Consider the following 22,575-nt stretch of genomic DNA (forward strand, 5'->3'; position numbering starts at 1 on the left):
ACCTTTGCCAGAATACAACAGGAGAAGATATAATATATTGCAGAATGGAAGATGAGACGTGGTGACGTGCAGGTAACGGCCTGCGACGTTAAACTATTTAGCTTCTCCCATTCCGCTAACAGTCCAAAAGAACTCTGCCAGGTCTCAATCAAAAGTTGGTATTTATGTAAACGTACAAGGGCACACTAGCACACTGAGGGTAGCGATCTAGCACGCAGAGTGCCTACAGGAACCTCAAAAGTTCATTCCGATGGCCCTATCATTCTACTCCACTCACGGAAAACACATATGAATTACCACCATGGTTCGGGAGGACATCCTCCCTCTGATCAAACCTCGCTCGAATGACATGGTTTCGCTTGAAAGCATCCGTTGAAAACAGTTCTTTGTGGCAAGGCCCATTGAAGAACATGTCAACAGTTGTAAGCGTCATGGTCACGTTGGCGCCCTTAGTCAGCGAACGCGTACGCGTCCGTCGTGTGTGCCAAAAATGATGAACTAGCATTTCTGTTGCGAAGAGGACAGCATTTGTGCTGGCACACATCTCAGGCGTTTTTCACGGCGAAGTAGCCTAAAATGGAGAATCGACCGCCCGGAGATCGTCCGGGCGGCCTTCCGCCAGATGATATTCCGATCGCACCTCCAGACGACTACTCCCTAGATGATCGGCCATCTCAAGTTTCTGAGCACGTACAGCCGATTAGAGGAGATCGGGAGGCAGTTAAAAGAAAGACGAGAGCGCAGAAATTATGGGATTTGTTGAAGGCGCACGTTGTAAGTTGGTCGATACTCATTCTGGATTTGCTGTGCTATATTTGTATTCAACCTGCATGTCCTATATTGCAGCAACGCGGGTTTTTCCATTCCCTTTTGAATACTCGCGCCGGTACCTCGTCCGATTTTCTAACACTTGTGGATCGACTGTGGACATTGGTGCACTTATACTCTCCAAAAAGTGGCCGTCAAACTCAAAAGGACAGCACGACTGAATTCGTCATGGCTGGATGGGCGCGTATCAAGGCCGAGCAGCATGCTTTGGAACGACAAAGGGCTCGAGCAGTGGACACAGGGATGGGTGGGCTTCCTCCGCGCCGGCAGTCTCTTCCCACAGGGTCATTGCACGGGGCGGGTATGTCAGCGGACCAAGACGTGGATCGGGGTGTTACGATGCCTGACACGATTTCGGAAGAGCGGGAACAAGGTTACGGCCCAACGAATACGCACTTGCCTGGCTTGTTGGCAGGAATAGAGAACGAGGAAGATAAAGGAGGGGAACCTTACCCAACAGCGCCGGGGAGACGAGGATTAGGATTGGAAGGTCTCAACTTAGATAGCATACCAAGTATTAATGTGAGCAAAGATCTCATGCAAATAGCTAAGGGGCTGCATGTTCAACCGTTGGGTATGTTCATATTGGTCTATTCCCATGCTGCTACAGGAACTCATTACACGATCTCTTCAGATGAAGCCGATTTCTACACGGTGCAGGTGCATTTCAACCGTGGATGGAAATTGCTCCTGCTTGGACTCAACCAAGCCGAATCATTTGCGCGATATATGGCCATGGTAGCCTTACGGCGGGCAATTCCCATGATCAACGACACTCTCCTGGATTCCACAACCCGGGAGGTTAGAAAAATATCTGTCGTTCTTTGATGAACCCTCAGGGTTTCTCGCTTTATTGATGGCCCGATGACTCATGCTTTGACCTGCTGTCCATAGAGCCTCATTCGCGTACTGGTCAACTTGATGGTTTCTGATGAGAGAACGGAGAATCGTTTGAAGGCGGTATATCTATTAGGCCAATTGGGGTTTTATCTTGGGGCTGTGCGAGAGCATGACCACCTTCTTATGCTGGTGGGTTTGTGAACATTTTTTTGCCTGAAGCTTGGACATGCAGGTAACGCCAATTCATCCTCTAGGCATTTAAAGAGCTAGTACGGAGACTCCTCGAAATCCAGTACAAAGAGAAACGTAAGCCGGTAATGGTCGCTGTTTCCATGCTTCTGCTCAATCTTGTTGTGCAACGCGGCGCTTAATTCCTTTTACGAACATCAGGCCAACGATCCAGATCGCTTTTCAAATGCAGACCGTGCACTTAAGATCTACCTGCTGCATGCGATTGGCAAATTTACACGATTTGTTCACAAACAATCGCGTTTTGCGGAAGATGTTGTCATGTACATTCTTCACGAAGAGTTCGACAAAGGAGACTCGAAAGTCAAGCAACCCGTTCAGAAAACTGGCATTAAAGAAATGGATCAGGATCCATCCTTGCATGTCGTTCGAGCTTTACTGGGTGTTCTGAACAATGAGGTACTTCTTAAAGCAATGATGGAGTACCAAATAAATTGCTAAGATGGTGAGCGCCATACTCAGATGAAACGAACGGATGCGAATCACAAATACGTGGGTGCCATTTTCAAGAAATATGTTCATCCCCTGATGAGGTCGACCGATCAGTCCTTGCAAATGATGGCAGTGCAGTTCATCAGGTATGCGAGCACATGCTGACGTTAACAACTTTAATCGCACGCTAATCTCTTTATATCTCAGTAATTGGTTGCCCATCATGAACGATGATGCGATTCTGCTTGGGATCGACACAGTTATATCTGGATTAAAAGAAACGAAGGATCTGCATGTGCCAAACTTTGATCGTGCGATGTACGACGCCGAGTATCGTGCTCTAGTCAAGGTAGATAACATTGATCGCAATGGGCCTTCGATTCATATCAGTAACATCTCCAGCGTAGCGAACCCGTTCCGAAGAATCCCGGATGGCAATGCGCTCCAAGTTGCTCCGCCAGCTACTTCAGGTTCCCGGCACGTTCGCAAGATTGGTGCCAGTACCTGACCACCCCGGTTTTTTTGTCGAAGTCAACTCTAGCATGATGTACACCAAGGGAGTTGCGGTCAATCTTCCCATTCACCCGAAATCCAGCGTGACACTTACCAGACCATTACCGAGCATTCCGGGCGTCCCACAGGGTGGTACAACGATTCCGCCAGTCTTCATGGTTAGTAGATCCGTGCTTTTTGTGGGAATGTGCTCTCTGAATATACTTAGGTTCCGTTATGTAGGATCCTCTTTGGGCAGAAAAACAAAAGCCTCCACAGTATCGATACGAGTACCTTGAGCGTACGGGAGAAGTACCTGGTCTACCATATGGATATACTTGCGCGCCTGCGCCTCTCGTGGAAGTAAATGAGTCTGCGACACCCGATCAAGCCAGCAAGGAGATCAAGGGCACTCTGAAGGCAGCTGCGGATGTTTTATCACAACAACCTGGGACTACTTTAGATTCTGGACGATTCTCGGCTCGGCCTGGACCTCCAGATGCCCGAGCCGTGCGTCGAGCGGCCTTACAAGCCGTTGACACAGCACCGATGGCTGCCAGTGCTCGAAAAGGATCTGTTATGGCCATGTCTTCACGGCGCGTACCTTCAGGGAACCGGCCAACGTCATCGAGTCGGCCTCGCCGTGCAAGCACCATGGGGAGCGCAAATGCTGGAGACCTCAGCATGGAAAGGGCAAGGTCACGTTCGGGAAGTCAAGTATCCCTAGTACCAAAGAAACGTGCAGGTATTAAGGATCGAGGACCAATACCGCCAGGAACGGCGAGAGTTCCGCAGAAGAGTGACCTCAATCCGTATGACGGCAGGCGTGTCCCACCTGGGTTTCTCAACATATGCCCCTTTCCCGGATATGATCCTGATCGAGTCGATCGCGCTGCTTTGCCAGTTTCTGCCATTTACGGGAAGCAAATGGGCCCTGGTCGTGGTCCTCCTGGGGTGGGATCCATGGCGCCAGCGAAACAGAAGGCAATTATTGATGCCAGACCTGGATTTGACGTACCGGAAGGTTTTACGGTAGACAGACATCCAGTGCTCTGGCCAAGTCGAATTCCGTATGTTTTTCCACAAAGCTTAACATATTGCTACGACGGACTTTGAAAGTAACCGGCTCCTATCTCTATTTAGCAACTTGCGGAGTATGGCGAACCCAACCGACTTCCCGATCAATGCGCCAGTTCTCTTCGACATAATTCAGCCTGGCACCACACATCTCCAAAGAGTTATGACTCGGGTGACCAGCATCAACAAAGAAATGGCTGCCGTGAGTGTGCAGCGAGAAGCCAATGAAGAGTAGGTTCTTCATATAGACAGCTTGCATCAGCACTTCTCACACTGACACTTGAACGTACTCAAGCGAAATGCTTTCTGTTGGAGCTACCTTCAATATCTTCATTCGTACACGACAGAACCCCTCGGAGTGGATTTCGGTCAACTTAGAAGTCGTTGACGACGACTATGTGGACGGTATGTAGAATAGCTTCATGTTACATTACTTTGCGCGCTGCTTATGAGACACCTCAGATATTGGTTTTAGCAAACCAAGGCCCTTGGGGACTGCTTCTGGAGCCAGCTCGCTAGCATCCTTGGTGAACATTAAAGATGCTGAGAACCGGAGCAGCATGGCAAGAAGAACTTCTCAGGCCGCAACTGCGGTACCTGCGCAAGCGCAAGCACAATCAACTGTGCCGCTGCCGGCCGGATTCACATCACAGGGAGAACCGTATTTTGCCCCCCCTATCAATATGCCGCCTTTTCCGGTTGGGTATACTATCAACAGCATCCCGTACTTTGGCCGTACGTCTACTATCAAGCCACCACCTCTGGGAATGACCTCCCTGGGCACCAGGTTTTACTCTGCTGATGGTAAACCACCAGGCGATCAAGCTAGTCGTAACCACTTGGCAGGTTATGACAACAGTGGACACCCGTTCTTCATTCCACGAGGCTGTACAGTACCTCCCCCTGCCGGATTCACTACCGATGGGATTGCGTATTATGATATATTTTCCTTGATGCACCATCGGGGCGTTATGGTTCTCCCTACGCCCCTCGCCGCTCGAGCAGCCTGGCCGGTATTCGAAGATGAGGAAGAAGACGCGGAAGAGGACGGCAGTGGATCTCTCAGCAGACTAGGGTCCACGACCAACCTAACAAGGAGAGGCAGTCGGGCTGCTCTCCGGAGGAAAACCGTGCATGCTGTCGATCAAGCACTTCTTACCGCGCAATTAGTGGAGAGCTTAGAGGAGAGCCAACCGCAGTTGAAGCAGAATTTCCTCAAAGGTCGCCAAAGGGCAGTGGGAGTTGTGAGAAGGGTTGCGGAATTCGAGCGCTTGCGAGGAAAACCGGACTCGGAAGATATAGACGAGGAACTAAATCTACAAGATCCGGAAGACATCGTGGGCTTCCTTCGAGATAGCGAGGATTTAGCATACCTGCGTCCCTCAACAATTCGAGTTAATATTGAGCCTAGTGTTTTGGATTTCCAGAGCGTGCACGCACCCGTTACGAAAGCCGCCGTGCTTAGATATAGGGCAGGCCGTGGTGACTATGGAGAGAGGGACTTCTTTGTGTCAGTTGAGCCTGTGGACGTGTTTGCCATCAAGCTGTTTCATTTGAAATTGCAAGGCGAGGGAGTAATGGAGATTGGCGTAACATACTATCCCACCGCCATGAAGACGGACCGAGTTGAAGGTTCTTTGAACCTCATCGACGACTCAGGGAAGAAGATGGGCAGTTGCTCGATGGTGGCGCTACGCCAAAGCTTCATTAAAGTGAGCCCGATCTCCATTGATGCGGGATGGACGCTACCGGATCGACGAAAGGAGGTTTATGTAAAACTTGAGAATATATCCAGTGGTGCGGCGATGGTCACAATTCAATTACACAGTGAACTGCAAGCATATCAAGCAGAAAGTCCCACTGGATCCACTCAATGGATGTCTTCAAACGACGAGAAGGAATCAATTTCCAAGGGAGACGACGATGACGGCGCTCCAAGGAAGGTCAAAGCTCCACCATTTGTGCTGCCGGTACGTCAACTGAAACTCCAGCCGCACGAATCCAAGACCTTTCCCGTGTATTTTGAACCAACAAAACTTGGTCATTTCGCCGACGTGGTGGAAATCAATGGCCCTGGTGGCGATCTGATCCATGTCAAGATTACCGGAATTGCGGGCATCCCTATTGCTGTTTATCCGGAAGGCGAAGAAAATTCACGAGCAGGTGCAGCAGAACTTACCCGCGAGCGATGCGAGTTCATGAGGAAGTTTAGGAGAGCCGATTCAAAGGAAAAGCTACATGTTGGGCTCACGGCGGAAGATACTGCTATTTTGAAGAACATGATGTCTGCAACGTCTGACCAAGAATCGCGCAAGGAAGCGCATACAATGGATTTTGGAATATGTTCTGCGGAGCCGCACGAACGGATGCGATGCTTGACGCTCATGAATTTAGCGGATGTCCCGGTGACTGTTGGCCTCTTCCCTCATCATCCGGCGCTCCGGTGTCCGTATTTGGTGCGCATTGCTCCGCGCATGGCAAATACAGTGGAAGTCTTCTTCACTGTGTCCGACGGTCCTCCCGCTGTGCGGGGGAACTTACGCACCGCGATCGAAGTTATATGTCCCGAGTTTCAGAACATTCCGCTAAACATTCGGGCGTACATCGGACAGCCCCTCTTTTTCCCATCTTGGGAGTACGCATTTTTCAAACCATGCCGAATTAACCGACAAGAGCAACTAACAATGACTCTGATCAACGAGTCACAATACCGGCTTCAGTTGGTTGTGGATAATCTAGGATTGCCCGGAGGTGCTGATCCGATCCGAAGTTACTTTGGCAGCACGTTGTCCTCGCAAGAGAATGACCCAACCGTGATCATGCCTCATTCCACCATCCCCGTTGCATTCACGTTTTTTGCCCGCGAACGTGGTCCTCTCCTACAAACAATTCAACTGCGCGTCGTTAAGCCATTCAATGTCACACTTCCTGCTGCATTTTTCAACAAACCCTTCAGTTTGATCGGAATTTGTATTGAACCCTATGTGCATCGTCCTGGAGAGTTACCGGATAGAAATAGCATTGACTTCTTGAGAATGTGGATGTCGCACCCAAAACGACTGCTGGACGAATATCCTACCCCTGAAGAAAAGGCCCAGCGCTTCGACTTAGCTAAACCAACAAAACCGTACACTCCTGGGAATAACGAATGTGATGTCACTTTTGCTAGAGACCCAGTGTCCTTTCGCGCAGGCAAGTTTTCTTTGGCAAGTAACATACCGGGAATGATATTTGATTGATAGGACTGATTGATGTTCAGGTGTTGCAAAGACCCCTGTTGGCCAAATGACGGATGCAGGTATGCGGCGCTCTCAACTACAGCCAATTCTGGTGCAGAACCGCGGCTCTCAATCCCGCAACATCATCTTCTTCACCTCTACATGCTTCAGTATCGATCCTAGAGCGAAGATGATGCAACCAGCTGATGCAGAAAATGTGGATGTCATGTTTCTCCCACCTATAGAAGCAAGCGAGCTGGTTTCATCTTTCGGTTTTGCCGTTGCACTACTTGATCACGACCACACATTTCATGCCATTCAACTGCAGGGGAAACCTCTCTCTGACTTCCTGGTGTTTCCACCCCCAGGCAAGGATCACACCATTGTGTTGGACTTTGGTCGTGTCGAAGTGTCTACACATTCGTTAGATATCAATGTAAAGCACGTCGTACTGTGCAATAGTTATGACACAACGTACTCCTGGAACGTCAAGTTCGTGAGCAGCAAGCAGAAGTTTTCTGCTTTCGATGCTGGTATGATAATGGGTGAGCTCCAGACATACGAGACCTTCGCGATACCGTTTCGATTTCACTGCGATACCAGTGGATCGTTCGAAACTATGGCGGAGATCTATATCAAGGAGACACTGGATCGTTTAGCGAAGCCTTCGAAGATTGTTACCGTTATCCTTCGAGGCCAAACAGTTAACACTTCCATGGGCGGTCTCCCGGATACCTTAGACTTTGGAAGCACCGTGGTATTCCAAAAGAAAAGAAGGAAGTTTATGCTCGCAAACAATGGCTCAACAGAGGCGCAAGTAACCATCCTATCTCGACCACCGTTTGATGTTACGCCCAAAACTTTCCCTATCGCACCTAAAGGACAACAAGAGATACAAGTAACTTATACTCCTACAGAATCTCGTACAAGCCAGGTTAAGATGCTCGTTTTCTCGAATCACAAACTGTACCTGATATTGTTAACTGGTACTGGAGGCACCGCGGAGCTGATTTGCGAGAAATATGAGAACAAGGACGTCGATTTCGGCTATCAGCGCGAAGGCACTGTTGGGTGGCTATCTTTGTACTTGACAAACAAAGGCACGCTACCCCTGACTTTAAAAGCAGTAACAGCAGACAACTTGGACCTCGTCAAGCTGGAATATTTGACTGTTACATCAACAGTCCCGTATGAAGCGAACCGAGGGCCGGGACGCAATCTTAACAATGTTATAGTTCGTCGGGACTATTGGAGTATTCTGAAGCGTAAATTGGAAGTGTTCACTGTTTTGAAGCAACTCCTGGCTGGAACAACGGGTGTAAAAAAGAGCAAGGCAAAAGGAAGAAGACAGGACGGGCCATCGGAGGAGGAAGGCAAGCAATTGCGCATCCATCGGACGGACTCTATCAACCCAACCGACCATGTCTTGGTACCTCAATTACCACAACTGCGGCCGTTTTACTCGTATCACTTCCGACTTGGTTATACCAGCAGATATCAAGCAAAAAAAGACACTAGTCTCATCTTTCATTACATGCCAATTACCACGGACGAGGAAGCCGACACGATATCCGCTCTTGTAAAGAGGATGTCTGTTCATGTTGTTGGGAATGTCTATCGTCCGCTGGAGCTTTACCCGCCATACCATGACTTTGGTCTGGCACCCGCAGAAGCTTACATACTTCCTGAAGCACGACGGATGGTTCGAAGAGAGCTTGCGGATGCATATGGCGTTATGCGAGAAGGTCAAAAGGAAGGCGAAGCAGTGCTTCAGCTGGAGGTGCTGAACATGTCCTTAGAGGCGCAAAACCTTACTCTGCAATCTATCAGCACCGAATTCACTGTGAACGGACGAACGTGGACATTGCAGCCAGGTGATAAGATCACCATCCCGATGGAGTTCCATCCTCCAAAAGAGCAAGTTCAATATCACGGCGAAGCGAGGTTTGTTCACAATTTTGGAACTGCTCTCGTGCGGTTAGCGGGAACGGGCGCCAGTGCGGATCTGTCAACAGAAGAGGTTCTTGATTTTGGCAGCCTGAAGGTCGGGTCAATAGGTTCAAAAACGCTACGGCTCCACAATAGAGGACTACTGGACTGTAGATATGTTTTGGAAATTGTTCAACCTGGACAAGACTTCACGCTCTTGGACGAGGAGCCCTTTGACCGAGAGGGAGTGATCGAAAGTGGAGGAGTTGAATCGCTAGAGGTTGAGTGCAACTGTGAACGTCTTCTGGAAGGTGCCGCAAGTATCGTAATCAGATGGCTGCGAGTACCTCGCGGTGCCTGGGAAGAGCTTGTAATTCCCCTACTGGTGCAAGTCGGTATGCCTGTCTTCCGCCTCCAAAATATGGAGCTGGACTTCCATACCACGTACATCAATGTAAACAAAACAATGGAGTTTACAGTGACTAATGATGGAAATGCAACCTGTAATTGGGAAGCGGAAACAGAGAGTCCCGTGCTAGTTATCGAGCCAGAAGGTGGGTCTCTTCAACCCGGAGAGACAGTCTATTTGGAGGTGACATTCGCGCCGCAAGACTTCGACCCATTGCACCATAACATCAATTTCTATACGGACGCGGGGACGAAGACTTTAATGTGCTACGGTATTGTCGGTGTTCCATACCTCAAAATTCCGGAAGAAGACATGTTCATGGATTTCGGCATCGTGGCAATTAACAAACCACATAATCATTCGGTGGTCTTTACCAACACCGGCAAGCGACACATTGAGTTCGAAATCACCTTGATCGATGTAACGCATGACGGGATTGAAATGGCACCTGAGGATTTTGATGTTTTTTTCATCAATCCCACTCACGACATCATTGAACCCGGCGGTACAGTAACTATCACTATGCAGACGATTCCGCGAGAGTATAACGCCATTTATGCCGGTGAATGGATGGTGCGTACCCGCGATGGAGAACAATATCGTGGTCGATTAACAGCAACTGGTGGTAAAGCCATTATCAAACTGGCGCCTCCTACTCTCGCGGCTGAAGAAGCGCTTTCTAAGAAGCCCAAGACCGCCGAAATGTCGATGAATGCTCCCTCCTCACGAGGAACTGAAGCTAGTGCAGGCTATCTCCCAAGTACTGTTGAGACAGCTCGCCAAACGTTTCAAAATCACCTGGACAATTTACAGGAGGTTTTGGCTGGTCTCCGAGCGGCGGAGCTGGACACCAAGAGTGAATTAGAGTCCGTGCTGCCAAAGCCACCTACAGCAGATCGTCCCGTGTCAACACCACGCTCAGCTAGCGCGAGACGCCGTCAATCGGTGGGTACTCCTGACATAAAGGCTGAGGATGCTAATCTCGAGGAATCTCGGCAACGTGGCCTACGCGTTATGGATGGGTCAGACGTACGGGACCGCGCACGAAGAGGAACCGCAGGCCGTGTTGTTAATATTGATAATGAGGATTTATCAGATCGGCCAAGAACCGGCCGCCGGTCACGCACCGCTAGAGGAGCAATTGATGCAGATTCCTCTGCCGCGGTGCGGTACATGGACGAATTATCCCAATTGGAGGATGAGCTCGATATGGCAATTGGCCTGCGAGATCCCCTCATGTCCCCTATCGCCACAGGAGCCCCAGGTACGCCGAGTAAAAGGACGCCAAGTGGTCTTGGAAGGTATCAGCCTGGTGCACCGCGTCATCGGAGACCGCAAGCCGCGCGTGAAGCAGTGATTAGGAGCATCCTCTCTGCTAGTGGCGAACGTTCTTCAGAGCGAGATTCTGAGGAATCACTTCGCACAGGTTCACGAGCATCAGAGAGACTATCCAACCGTAAAAGTGTTGCTAGCTCGGCGGAGATGGAACGACTACAAAGGCCGATTGAGGATCTTATTCAAACGGCACAGGAGATGATTTCGGATGCGAACAACGCTGTCGATCCAAATGTCCAGCGCACGCTTCTGTCTGCTGCAAACGATCGTATTCTTGACAGTACAAGGGGAGTCATCAAGGCCGTGAAGGAACAGTTAGCTAACGCCTGGATTGAAAACCGTGATTTCCTAACAACTGCGTTAAGACGCCTTCAACAGTCAACCCATGTCATGGAAGCGCTGGGCGAAGCACCCCTCGAAAAGGAGGCTGGCGAGAATGACTTCAACTTAGGATTATTGAAGGCAGGAGAGCGCAGCGCACCTATTCTACTTTTCAATCTTCCGAACCTCGGAAATCTCGCTTTCGATTTCCACATTAAGCGAAAAGAAGCTGACGCTATGTTCCCACCAGATTTTGTAATGGACAATGCTGGGGACGTCTTTGTTCTGGATCCGCCCTCTGGTGCCATTGCGCCCCGAGAATCGGTCAATATATCCGCTACGTTTACGGCCACGACTCCAGGCACATATCAGCAAGCCTACGAGCTAATCTCAGGAGGAGAGGTCGTTCTCACCTTCACAGCAACAGCTCGGGTTGGGTCTCCCAATCTCGTAATCAGTCCTGCAACTATAGATTTTGGTTTGGTAGGGCGCCAGAAGAGCTCCGTGCGCACATTTCATATTGAGAACACTGGGACATACAAGGACATATTTCGCATTGAGGCAGTTGTGGCTGCTGCTAACTTGGAAGCAGAGGACTCGCTGCCCACAGCTCTTCCGTTTGTTCTCAGTACATATCGAGGCGATGTTGAGCCAGGTGCTAGCGAGGCAGTACAAGTCACCTTCTCGGCTCCCCAAGAGGGAACTTATGTCCAAAGGTTTCGTGTCGCCTGGAGTAAGGAACCTCTCTTTGTGGAATGTAAAGGCGTCGGTGGTGGATACAGAATTAAGCCGGTTTTCATGTCTGAGAAAGATCAACAATTTGGCGGATTGGATTGGGGCACCTGTGTCGTTGGTGTTTCGTATGAGAAGCTGTTCAAGCTGACAAATATTGGGAACGTCGAGGGCACCGTAGATCTATTTCACAGCAATGACTGCTTCCGCTTTGATGTTGTTCGTGATGCAAAGGGTGCAGTTCATATCCCGCCAGGTCAGGAGGTAGATGTGAAGATGATTTTTTGGCCGTCACGCAGCGAAACAATCAAGGAAGGAGTACAAGTTCGCCTACCGGAAAACAACATTACCGTCATCCCAGTGCGTGCGATAACAGGGATAACAGAATGGAAAGTGGACGGCGATGCAAAGTTACTCAACATGCCCGTCTTAGAGATACAGAATCGCACGCTAAAGGTGACAAACACTGGAAACCTGGAGATACCGTTAGAAGTACGCATCGAACCACCCGAACTTGCGGCAATCGTCGGAGTCAAAGTGCTCAATTGGAAAGAAGGAGAAGCTCTGAAGCCCAACCAAACGGCGAGTGTAGATTTGACTGTTGCTCCTCAGAAAGCTGCATTGATTGAGGGTACCTTGATTATCACAACCAACCTCGGTAAAGGACCCGTACAAAACAAGCAGCCTTTCAAATTACGGGCATATGAAGAGCAACTTGGGGTGGACAATGATGAAGACGCTTCTGTGGGGCGAATCATGATTGGAGATATAGCGTCGGTTTCTAGAACTTTAACGAACTACGGCAGCAGCAGGATCAAGTACCGCGTACGAATAGAACCAGTGGTAGAAACCGAGGAAGTTGATGCAGAGAAGGGAGATAGTGGGAAAAAAACCAAGCGTGGGAGGCGCAAAGGAGCAAAGGCAGCCGCGGCGGCTGCAGCCGATAAAGGGAAGACGTGGGCGCAATTAGCTACCCCTTGGAAGATCAAAGGAGCGGCAGGTGTGAATATTATAGCCTTCATCGAAATCACATTCACACCGTAAAACCAAAAGAACTAACATCCATACTTTCAGAGGGAATACTGGAAGCAAATCAGACTTTGGATTTTGAAGCAATATTTCAATCTCTTGATGAAGACGATGATTGGCAAGAAGCAAAGCTGATCATTGAAAAATGCGCTGTGAGTCATCTAAATAATACCTTTTTGTGGGAGTTAGCACTTTAACTAATCGGATGATGGCAGGATGAGACGACTCAGAGATGGACAGAGGTCACGTCGTTTAAAGTTCTCGGAGCGGGCGGAAACCCCAAGCTGACGGTCACACCGTCAGAGATCGATTTCAAAGATGCAGGAATTGGCATAACGAGGAAAAGCACCGTTATCTTCAAGAACGAGGTAAAGTTTGTGAGACGAAATAACTCTCCTGTGTCGTATAACACATTCACACATCTGTAAATAGGGATCTGCCATTGTTAACTATCAAGTGATTCCTCAGTGGGATTGGGATAGTGTTATCAACTTTGACTCTGACGCCACAATGGAAGGAAAATTGGATCCAGATCAGGAGATACCGTTCACTATACTCTTCAAACCTGATCAGCACGCAGAATATGTTACCGAAATTCAGATTAAAACCCAGATTGATGTGAAGATTCTCAAAATCCGAGGCCAAGGTATGCCGCCAGATTTACACAGCTCAATGAATGATCTATTAACAATGTGGGCCATGCAGGGGCGGAATACAAAATCTACGCAGAAGGGCTACCGGAGGTAGTTGACTATGGATCAATTGCCATTGGCGAAAGTGAAACAAAAAAGGTAAACAGGACAGGTTTTTCAACGATATGACACAATATGTTTCTAGACACACAAATTGAAACTCATTTTTGAACTAGCTGGTTATCTCAAACGATTGTCCTTACGGCATTCAAGTAAAAGGCACTGCTTTGAAAACTCAAGCTACGGAAGGAGATTCGGCGCCGGAGATTGTCCCGGAACTGCAAGTAACTCCTGATATTCTAGACCTTCCTGCAAATCGACGACAAGACGAGAGGTGATAGCACGTTGCCGGTCCTCTTGAGGCATATCTTGAAATTCTCATTGGGCAATCTCTAGATCTTCCGAGTCGTTTATTTTACGCCTGCAGGCGGCGGTGCCACTGAATGAAGACGGCTCCGTTGATGCACAAATGGTCACCCACATGGTGCGCAAAGGACAACGGAGCGCATTCTTCCATCTCATGGTCCTGGGAGGTCAAAAGCACATAGTTCCACTAGTGTATAAGTGGAGTGTAAAGCAGCCTGTAGCTCTCGTGGCTGGAGCGACTCCAAGAGAGGGTGGTCGCTTTTTGGAGAGTGATAAACTCAAACAAGTTGATTTCGGCGAAGTCGTAAGTGGAGCGTCTGTGTATTGTTACACTAGTAGGAATTCTGATCTTGGCCTACAGCGAATGGATAGTGGCTCGGCGATACCTTTTCTCATACATAACCCAAATGGATTTGCAATCAGGTTTAACGCGACGTGTAACGAAAAGGTAGGCAGAATGTGAGAATAAACAAACAGTGAGCCCCCTTGTTCAGTAACATGATATTTTGATCCTGCAGCAATTCAAAATCAATCCCGACACGGGTTCTATATCTCCACATGGCTCGAAGGAGTTTACCTGCGAGCTAACCGGATATGAATTCAAAGATGATGCTACCGTTCCGCAGAGCGAGACTTTCAATGGGATAGTGAATATTTTCACTGATATCGAGGCAATTGACGTTGTGTCCATCACGACAAGTGGTACCTTAGTAGATGTACGTATAGTTTTGATCCAAGTTGTGAGTCCAAGTTTAGAAAGGCCTAATCACCATCATATCCAGGAGCCCTTGCCGCTAGAGCCTCCAGAGCCTCTTGATTTCGGGCCTGTGCAGAGTCTAAAAGCAAGCGAGCTGACCTTTGCTTTCCGCAATCCTGTGCGACGACCAATCAAGTGGAAGTTTCACGTCGACCCACAGTTTGCAGATATATTCGGTGTTGACGGTATAACTGAGGTGAGGATGCAAATCCGTAATCAGGAAGTTTCAGAAGTTTTGTGAACAACGATGTTATTTCAGGGTGTCGCTGCTCCACGCCAAGAAACTACCATCAAAATGAAGTTCAAACCACAGCATGCAGCAGATTACATTGCTGCCGGATACTTGGAGACCGAGGAGGGCAGCTATCCGGTTCAACTCCAAGGCACAGGTGTTGACCCGGCAGTTGTTCTTGACAAGAGATATGAGGACTTTGGAGTAGTTGGCATGGGTAACCCAGAATTCAGAGAAATCGAGATCAAAAATCCTACTCTGCTGCCACTGCGAGTTGGGGCAAGAACAACCAGCCCAGCATTCACCACCGACGTAACGTAAGTTAGCTATCCGTTATTGCGTAAAATTAAGTGACTAGTCGCGGACTGAGCGCCTTCGTACTGCAGTGAAATGACCATTGCACCTGGAGAAACCCGGAAAGTAAAAGTGTTCTTCAACCCAGCTGTGATCGGCGAATCTCAAAGAGGACGCATCGCGTTCGTTAATCTCGATGATATCGAAGAAGAGCCCTCTTCGCAAGAAGACGAGAAGGAGGGTGCCAATTATCAAGAGGAAGAGGCAGCGCAAGAGGCCCGTCCACCTCGAGATGTCCACACACCACGTACGCGTCCCTTTACAGGCAAAGAACGCATACTGGATCAAATTGAGCTTCAAGGTGCAGCAGGCGAATTCGGATTTTCTGCAGTGCAAATCGCAGAGGACAACTTGTCGGTTCCTTCGGGAGAAGCTGGAGAAGGGAACGCCATTCGTCTGAATTTCCCGAAAATTCCTGAGCGGCAGCGAGTGAGGAAACATTTCGAGGTTGAAAACGTTGGAGATACTGTCATCGATCTAGGAGTGGCTGACGAGAATGGAGAGGCCTTGCTGGAAGAGGGCGAGCGATTCTCGGATTCCACAAAAGTGTCCTACAAGATATCACCTGTAACCGCCCAAATCCGACCAAAGACAAGACAGAATTTCACGGTAATAGTTAAAGGTCTCAAACCTGGAGAAGATAAATTTGATTTGACCTTGCGGACTCGGACGCTTGCTGCACCGAAATCTATTCCCATCAAAGTTACAGCCAAAGTGGTTGGAGCTATGGAGCTTTTGAGCGAAAGCTTGAGCGCCTTCGTCCGGGCTGATAATAGCATCGAAGCGATGATTGATTATCAGCGACAGGAAGAATTCAAATACGGTGGCGACACAGACGTATGGAAAGTGCTCCTGCCAATTATCAGAGTCAGCGCGTTGCTACCAAGCCAGGATTTGAGCTTAATACCAATGTTGGAGGTAAGCGGACGGACAACTCCATTTAGTTTATGATAGCCCGATGTTAATCAAATCGGGATTTACAGCCCCATGTGGCCGAACCGGGTATTGAAGCCGTTACGGTGCGTCCCCCCGCTGTACCGCGGGAATTACCACCCAGAGCCAAAAAGTGGTATATGAACCGGGTTTCCATGGCCCTAGATCAAGGAAATCGAGTTCGCGCCGATGCAGAGACACCAGAAATGCAGCGACGACAGGAAGCGGCCCAATTTATTCAGCCTGTTGAGAAAAAGGTGTTCCTCGAGAGAACTGCACGGAGGTGAAAATGCTCTCCTCTTTGTATATATTGTATATATACCCACGCTATGAGGTTAACTACTTACAATAAAGAAAAATATACATTTGGGGTCTCTCCGCGGGGTACATCATGCACTATTCGCCGAAATAGACCCGTAGGAGGGCAAGCCCGCAACGGGAAATACGTGTTTCTTTGATTGTCCCTTGCATGCATCCCAGACCATTTTCCATGTCACAGCGTATATGACGTGACAAAATATCAGCATACAAACTGCAAATTGGGTCATCGTCACTGTGAGAAAAGGTAACTCGATAACGGCAGTATTCTTCCCAAAGTGCTCCGCAAGCAGGATGCTACAGCAAACCGTCAGAACGATGATGCATACCGTCATGAGGGACATTGCGACCAAGAGAAACTTGTCTTGAATGAGCACACGAATAGGATGTACAGGCACAGCGCGCACAGTATAGGGATCACAACAGCGGCTGCAACGGTATATACCCGAAAGAGTCGTGTCGGCAGGCTGTGGACTAGAGGTAGGAGAGACGGAGATCTCCTCGGCATCTGCTATGGCTATTGCTTGATGTTGGGCCGGAATGGGGTGAGTCGGGTCGGGGACGGGATAGACCCATGGGTCTTGTGACGGAGTGGCAATAGGTGTTGGCAAAGACGTAATGAACCTGTCCACGCAGTCCTGGTGGATGTACTGGAGATCTGCGTCCTTACAGCCTAGACACACTCGGACAAGCGGGTTTCGCCGGCTTTCTGTGGTTTCCCAACATGCCCAACAGCGCCCCTTTGGTCCAGTTTGAGGTGGTAATGGAGGGATGAGCAGCGGTGTTTTCTCTGACGGCACGTCGAGTCGCGTAGGAGGAGCTGTGCTTGAAGAGCCATTGACAAAGCGAGGCATGACCTCGTAAGCAGGTAGCTTTTTGTGTTGGCAAAGGGAAGATGGTAGGAATGAAGGCTGACATGATCGATGTCCCGTGATATCATATGATTTGAGATGTCATGGCAACAAAAATATCAATTTTTGTTCACCTGGCGTATAAAAACCCGCCGAGTTCCTCGTTTTTCTTCCCATGCTTCTACTGCGACCTCCGCATCTCCTTCCTCCACTTTCTCGTCCGTCAAGCACGTATGGAGGAGCGACATGAATTGGTCGTATATCTTTCACTCTTTAGCCCGCAGAAGGTAAGTTACCCCCAGCCCTTTATCGGATCCTTCCAATTCTGTGAAGGTTGTCCGTCACTCTAAACTGGGAAGACGCTTGTCCGTTCATTTCACTTTGTGGCCTTCTTGCACGCCTAACGGTGTACTCACTCGAAGTGGCCATCATTCGCGAACGGCACATCGGGTCGTTGTTCAGAGGTCAATATGTTACGTTTGCTTCCGCGTCTAATAGGTTCAACACAATTCGTTTTCTCCCTAATGTGTTGCGTACCCAGACTTCTGGTTGATCGTTTCGCATCTGGTGTGGAAACCGAATTGATGAACCTATTATACCCGTAAGCTTCCAAGTAAGTTGTCCTCTGCGCGTGTTGCCCTATCGAAGCTCGCCAGGAGGCCTTCCCGTGTCCTTTCGAGTCAAACTGTGGCAAAAAGTAAAACATGATCTCTTTCTATGGTCGTTGGTGAACTCAATCAGAAAATGTCGTTCAACAACATCACCCAAAAGAGACACAATTGGTGAAAGCCATCTCCTGTCTACTTGACAGTTTCACAATGTGGAATGTCATCGTGTTAATGTCAATTAGACGGAGAAGGACCTTCACACATAGCGAGGATTTGTCCCGCTCGGTATGTTACTCATCCAACAAGACTATTGATCCCACGTTGGTTTCTTGAGTGTCAAAACGAGCGAAGAATAGACTTTTACCAGAGCGGGCAGCGGATCTTTCCGTCCATCCAGCCATTTCTGTTGGGTTGGTTGAAACATTTGCCCTGCACGGACATACAATGCAACATTTACCTGCCTATGAATGTCTATGGCCCTAAACTACACTTCTTCACCCCATCTCCTTCCAAGCACCCGCCCACCGTCCACCACTACTTCGACTTCTAGTCCTCTGCTCAAGTAGTTCTCCCCTGCCACTCCCAGTTTGCAATTTCTGCAGTTGCGCACATGTATTCGCTTTAGCTGCTTCCATTTTTCTTCTGCGAATTTCACAACGCCTGCTTGGGAGATACCCTCACAAGAATCGATAAAGAGAGTATGGAGTGATCCCAAATGGCGAAGTGCCGGCAACGTGTAATCTGTCAATCCCACATTACCGGTAATATCCATTACACGGAGACGCCTGCATCCTTTTTGTGCAAGTTGTATCAGAGACCGGCATTCCGGTGATGAAGCCAAGAAGCCAGACATTGAGTTAATAGACTTTCGCCGGTCGTTGGCCTTGCTTTTGAGATTATCGACGCGGGCATTTGGGACAGTAGCGCCCAACGCGGCTGGTGATGTTCGGTTTACTCCCAGTAAATGCACGGGTGGTGGGCTGGAACGGCAGAGGCGGAGATAGAGTAGCTGGGAGCAGTGTGCTGTGATAGCCTGGGTAGTTCGGGGGTATGTAAAGGAAAAGCTAAAATCTATCCATCTATCATGCAAGGGACGCAACATGGGCATGCGATGAGTAAATGTGCTCAAATATTCTCAAACTGGATCTCCAGGCTATGAGAAGACTTACTGAAGATTTGGGCAATTTTGTGGCACCTGTGATAAGTTCGGTCAGGCATCCAGAAAGAGCCTTTTGAGCAAGCAACAACATACCAGTGCTAGATCTTTGTCGGTAAACCCCCGAAAGCTGGAGAGTTCCACCTTCTTCAACTTGATGCAAAGCGTAGGATCAGAGACAAGGTATCTGATTCTATTTGAATAGTGCAGTTGCTGTAGGTCTGTGATAGTAAGCTCTCTCAAATGCAGCAGATTCTTGGATAACGACTTTAATGTTTTGTTGCCGATTTGGACATGGTGAACAAGGAGGCTCTGGAGAGCTTTCCCAAGTTTCATGGCGACGGGTGATAATCCGGTTGGTGATATTTCGTCTCCATTTAGTTCCAGATACTCCAATACTGGCGCTGCATCGATGAGGCCACGTAGGGTATCGTCATTGAAGACCGTGGTGTGCTTACTATGAAACTTGAGCGCTCGCAGCTTGACTAGGGCTTGTGCATGTATAAGTGAGTTGATGAGATCGGCAGTAACGCCGATATGAATGGTGGCCTCGAGCGTGTCCAACTGACGAAGATGCTGGGCAACTCCACAGAGCGCTGGTATTCCCGCGCGGTCTATGACAAGGCTCAGATGCTTGAGATTTTTGCATCCTTTTAGAAGTACCTCTAACCCGTCCGCCGGCAAATCGAACAAAACCATATTCAATCGCAGCACTTCTAAAAAAGGGCACACGGAAACCAGCCGACTGGTATCAAAATTGAAAGTGCACCAGAGGAGCCAGAACCCTCTTGTTTGGATTCGAGAATCTTCTCCAAGCATCATCTCTCGAATTGGCAGCACACTTCGACGGGAGCCGTCAAGGACAGCCCAAGGATATTGTTTTATACGATCTACAGGTAGATCAACTGACTGAGACACACGCACCAGAGTCAATGTTTTAGTGAAACGGTTACATGGGACTCACAGCATCCCATGAGATTGAGGGAGGTCAATCCTGACATTCGAAATAATCGAGCGACGCCGCGCTCAGTAACCCGAAAGAGATAGGACAAGTTTAGGTGCGTCAGATATGGTAGAAAAAAGGAGATAACCTCCAGCCCCGTCTGTAAGGGAAGAAATGATCAATTGCAAGGCATTTTTCGTCAGAGTGTGTGTAACACGTACATCGTCCACCTGCTCACAATGCGACAAGTCCAGAGCCCTTAACGACTTCAGTCCTCTCAAGTGGAATAGAGACCCGGAATCAACATTAGCGCAGCCGTTTAGAACCAAATGGGACAGAGATTTGCTTAGGGTACGCCGTATACTCGGAGATGCAAAGCTGGCCGGATCAATATCTGTGCAACTCAAATCCAGCTTTGTAAGCTTAGAGAAGCGTCTGGCTCCAATGGGGCGGTGAAATATGCGTTTGAGGGTTGCATCTACCCGACCTCCCTGCTCTCCAACACTCTTGTCTCCTCCCAAGGAGAACCTATTTGATAGGTCCAACCGCTCCCAAAATGTTGGTGTTCGATAAAGGATTTTTTGCCACCTTCGAGATGCACGGCAAGATCGACATCGAGACCGTACGTCTAGATAATAAAATATCCGCTGTAATATCTCCACTGGGAGATGCTCATCGATGGGAGCCGCCGTTTCTACCGGTATGAGGTCGTCTAGGGCCTCAAGTGCTCTACTGAATGTATCGTCTGGAACCGGAGGTGCTTCGTCCATGATTGCAGGCTTCGTGGAGCACACAGAGTAACTCGCTTTCTTTACAAGCTCATGCAAGCAATGCAGCTTTTGACCTTCCAAAGTTCCTAAGTCCAAAGTTTGGACAACGCCGAAAGCCTCATCAGTGTGATGACGTACACGTGAATAGGTTTACGTGAGTAGCCAAAATAGGGCAAATTGATTATGTAAGCATTGGAAGTTTGCCATTTGCCTCCCGATCGGCTTACGGGGCGGTTTTTACCTTTCCCACGGACGGCGACGCACTTTCATTCAACAGCACAACCATGTCGGACTCCTCCATCAACGCAGAATATGTATCAAGAGGCAAGCGGAACGTTCCCAAAGCTACGTACAAGCAGCGATGGAGAGCAACTGGAGTGTCGAAAGCTCATCCAAGAATCACATCCCGTCTCCACATGTTACCGACTGGAAGATCATTGGAAAGAGGCCAGACGGAAAGATCTTCGCATGAAGAAAATGACCCTCCTTCCCGCTTTAAACAAGGTTAGCACCGATCTGTCGCATCGTTCAATTCACGCGGCCTTTCATTGCATACGGCACAACGGGATGCGTTTGCTGTGTGGAAGACAGCTCCACGTATCAAACAATAAATCTCAGATAATTTTTGTGACCGTAGATATAGTTGAGGTGAAAAGAAATACATCAGATCCCAAAAACCCTACCAGAACTCCCGCAACCTCTGTCCACGCCCTGTCCCGGAGGACCAACAACCAAATTCTGAAGACCCAGCAAAGTCCTTCAAGAACCGACATTTCCAATATTCTCTCCGGTATTAATATCACAAAGCCCGCCTTTCAGGTCTATCGCGATATTGACACGGAGCACGAGAGATGGCAAGGGGAAGGCATTGGCAAAACTGGCATGACCGAAGAAACTAAGAAATCATCGCAGCGGAAGAGAACAACCGTCAATAGAGACGTCGCTAATAAAACCCCGACATATTCAAGTATTGGTAGTAAGGGGAGCTCGTATCCCCATCAGCAAACAGAATACACCCCGAGTGACATGTCCTTGTCATCTCCCAGTTCCTCTCGCACGGTGCACAGTAGGAATTTGAGCTCGCATTTGGAAAGTTTACCTCCACCTTTGCCTATAGTTAAACCACCTCTTTTTCAAATCGCATTGCAAAAGACATCGGACAAGCAACCTTCCAAAATAACCGACTACCGCACGCCGCCATCACCATGGGTTTATACGAGCTCCCCTCCGCGGCGTAGGTCAAGACCAGTATCGCGCGTTTGGCAGAATTTGACGTTGATGGCAGGGGAAGATGACAGCCCGTTCCTTGATCAGGTCTTTCGAAGTCTGCTCCCACAGCCGCGTAGAAGTTGGTCCGACGGCGTTGCGGATGATAATCCTTTCATTGTGACAGAGGAAGTGCGAGAGGAATTTGGGCCACAAAACCTATTCAGCGACTTTATGGAAAATCAGGATGTAACTTTGGAAGATCCTTTAATTACTGGCCGGGGAGAGTTCACAGACATGGGACGGGCAACTGTGGAAGCCCAGCATCCCATCAAGTTACACATGAAGGTACAGATTGAGGCTCTACCAACAACCTGCGACGTTGATGAAATTACTATGTAGCATGTCGCCTATTAAAGTATAGATTCACCTGTCGAGCTGTATGGTTTAAGCAATTAGACGCGTTACGTCATCTCGCCTAAAGGTCAAGTGTCCATT

The 22,575-nt window shown here is 48.8% G+C and overlaps 3 protein-coding genes across 3 annotated transcripts; 2 read left to right on the top strand and 1 right to left on the bottom strand.

Annotated features, from left to right (window-relative positions):
* Positions 1-504: 504 nt before the first annotated feature.
* Positions 505-16,665, top strand: SPPG_08927 (uncharacterized protein). The gene is made up of 26 exons (XM_016757076.1): positions 505-774; positions 847-1,402; positions 1,463-1,629; positions 1,723-1,857; positions 1,923-1,982; positions 2,059-2,316; positions 2,380-2,495; positions 2,557-2,698; positions 2,757-3,020; positions 3,085-3,911; positions 3,985-4,149; positions 4,214-4,323; positions 4,381-7,110; positions 7,178-12,862; positions 12,937-13,043; positions 13,107-13,259; positions 13,324-13,537; positions 13,597-13,682; positions 13,760-13,917; positions 13,980-14,253; positions 14,311-14,397; positions 14,468-14,665; positions 14,732-14,902; positions 14,966-15,255; positions 15,325-16,210; positions 16,276-16,665. Exons 1-26 carry the CDS (start codon positions 577-579, stop codon positions 16,510-16,512), a joined length of 14,274 nt encoding a protein of 4,757 aa, XP_016611917.1. The 5' UTR covers positions 505-576; the 3' UTR covers positions 16,513-16,665.
* Positions 16,666-18,436: 1,771 nt separating this feature from the next.
* Positions 18,437-20,871, bottom strand: SPPG_01333 (uncharacterized protein; the record flags this gene model as incomplete). Its single annotated transcript, XM_016749652.1, has 5 exons — positions 18,437-19,081; positions 19,172-19,197; positions 19,255-20,048; positions 20,123-20,261; positions 20,323-20,871. The coding sequence occupies 5 exons, from the start codon at positions 20,869-20,871 to the stop codon at positions 18,487-18,489; spliced, it is 2,103 nt and encodes a 700-aa protein (XP_016611918.1). The 3' UTR covers positions 18,437-18,486.
* Positions 20,872-21,155: 284 nt separating this feature from the next.
* Positions 21,156-22,479, top strand: SPPG_01334 (uncharacterized protein; the record flags this gene model as incomplete). Its single annotated transcript, XM_016749653.1, has 2 exons — positions 21,156-21,375; positions 21,509-22,479. The coding sequence occupies 2 exons, from the start codon at positions 21,156-21,158 to the stop codon at positions 22,477-22,479; spliced, it is 1,191 nt and encodes a 396-aa protein (XP_016611919.1).
* Between the last annotated feature and the right edge of the window lie 96 nt (positions 22,480-22,575).

This window comes from Spizellomyces punctatus (assembly GCF_000182565.1).
Source record: "Spizellomyces punctatus DAOM BR117 chromosome Unknown supercont1.2, whole genome shotgun sequence".
In the NCBI taxonomy this organism is placed as follows: domain Eukaryota; kingdom Fungi; phylum Chytridiomycota; class Chytridiomycetes; order Spizellomycetales; family Spizellomycetaceae; genus Spizellomyces; species Spizellomyces punctatus.

Excerpts from the sequence above, each read along its gene's own strand:
- SPPG_08927 (XM_016757076.1), top strand. The coding sequence starts at position 577 with ATGGAGAATCGACCGCCCGGAGATCGTCCGGGCGGCCTTCCGCCAGAT. Across the intron at positions 2,699-2,756 it reads AGTATCGTGCTCTAGTCAAG|CGAACCCGTTCCGAAGAATC; the intron begins GTAGATAACATT and ends TCTCCAGCGTAG. Across the intron at positions 3,021-3,084 it reads CGATTCCGCCAGTCTTCATG|GATCCTCTTTGGGCAGAAAA; the intron begins GTTAGTAGATCC and ends TCCGTTATGTAG.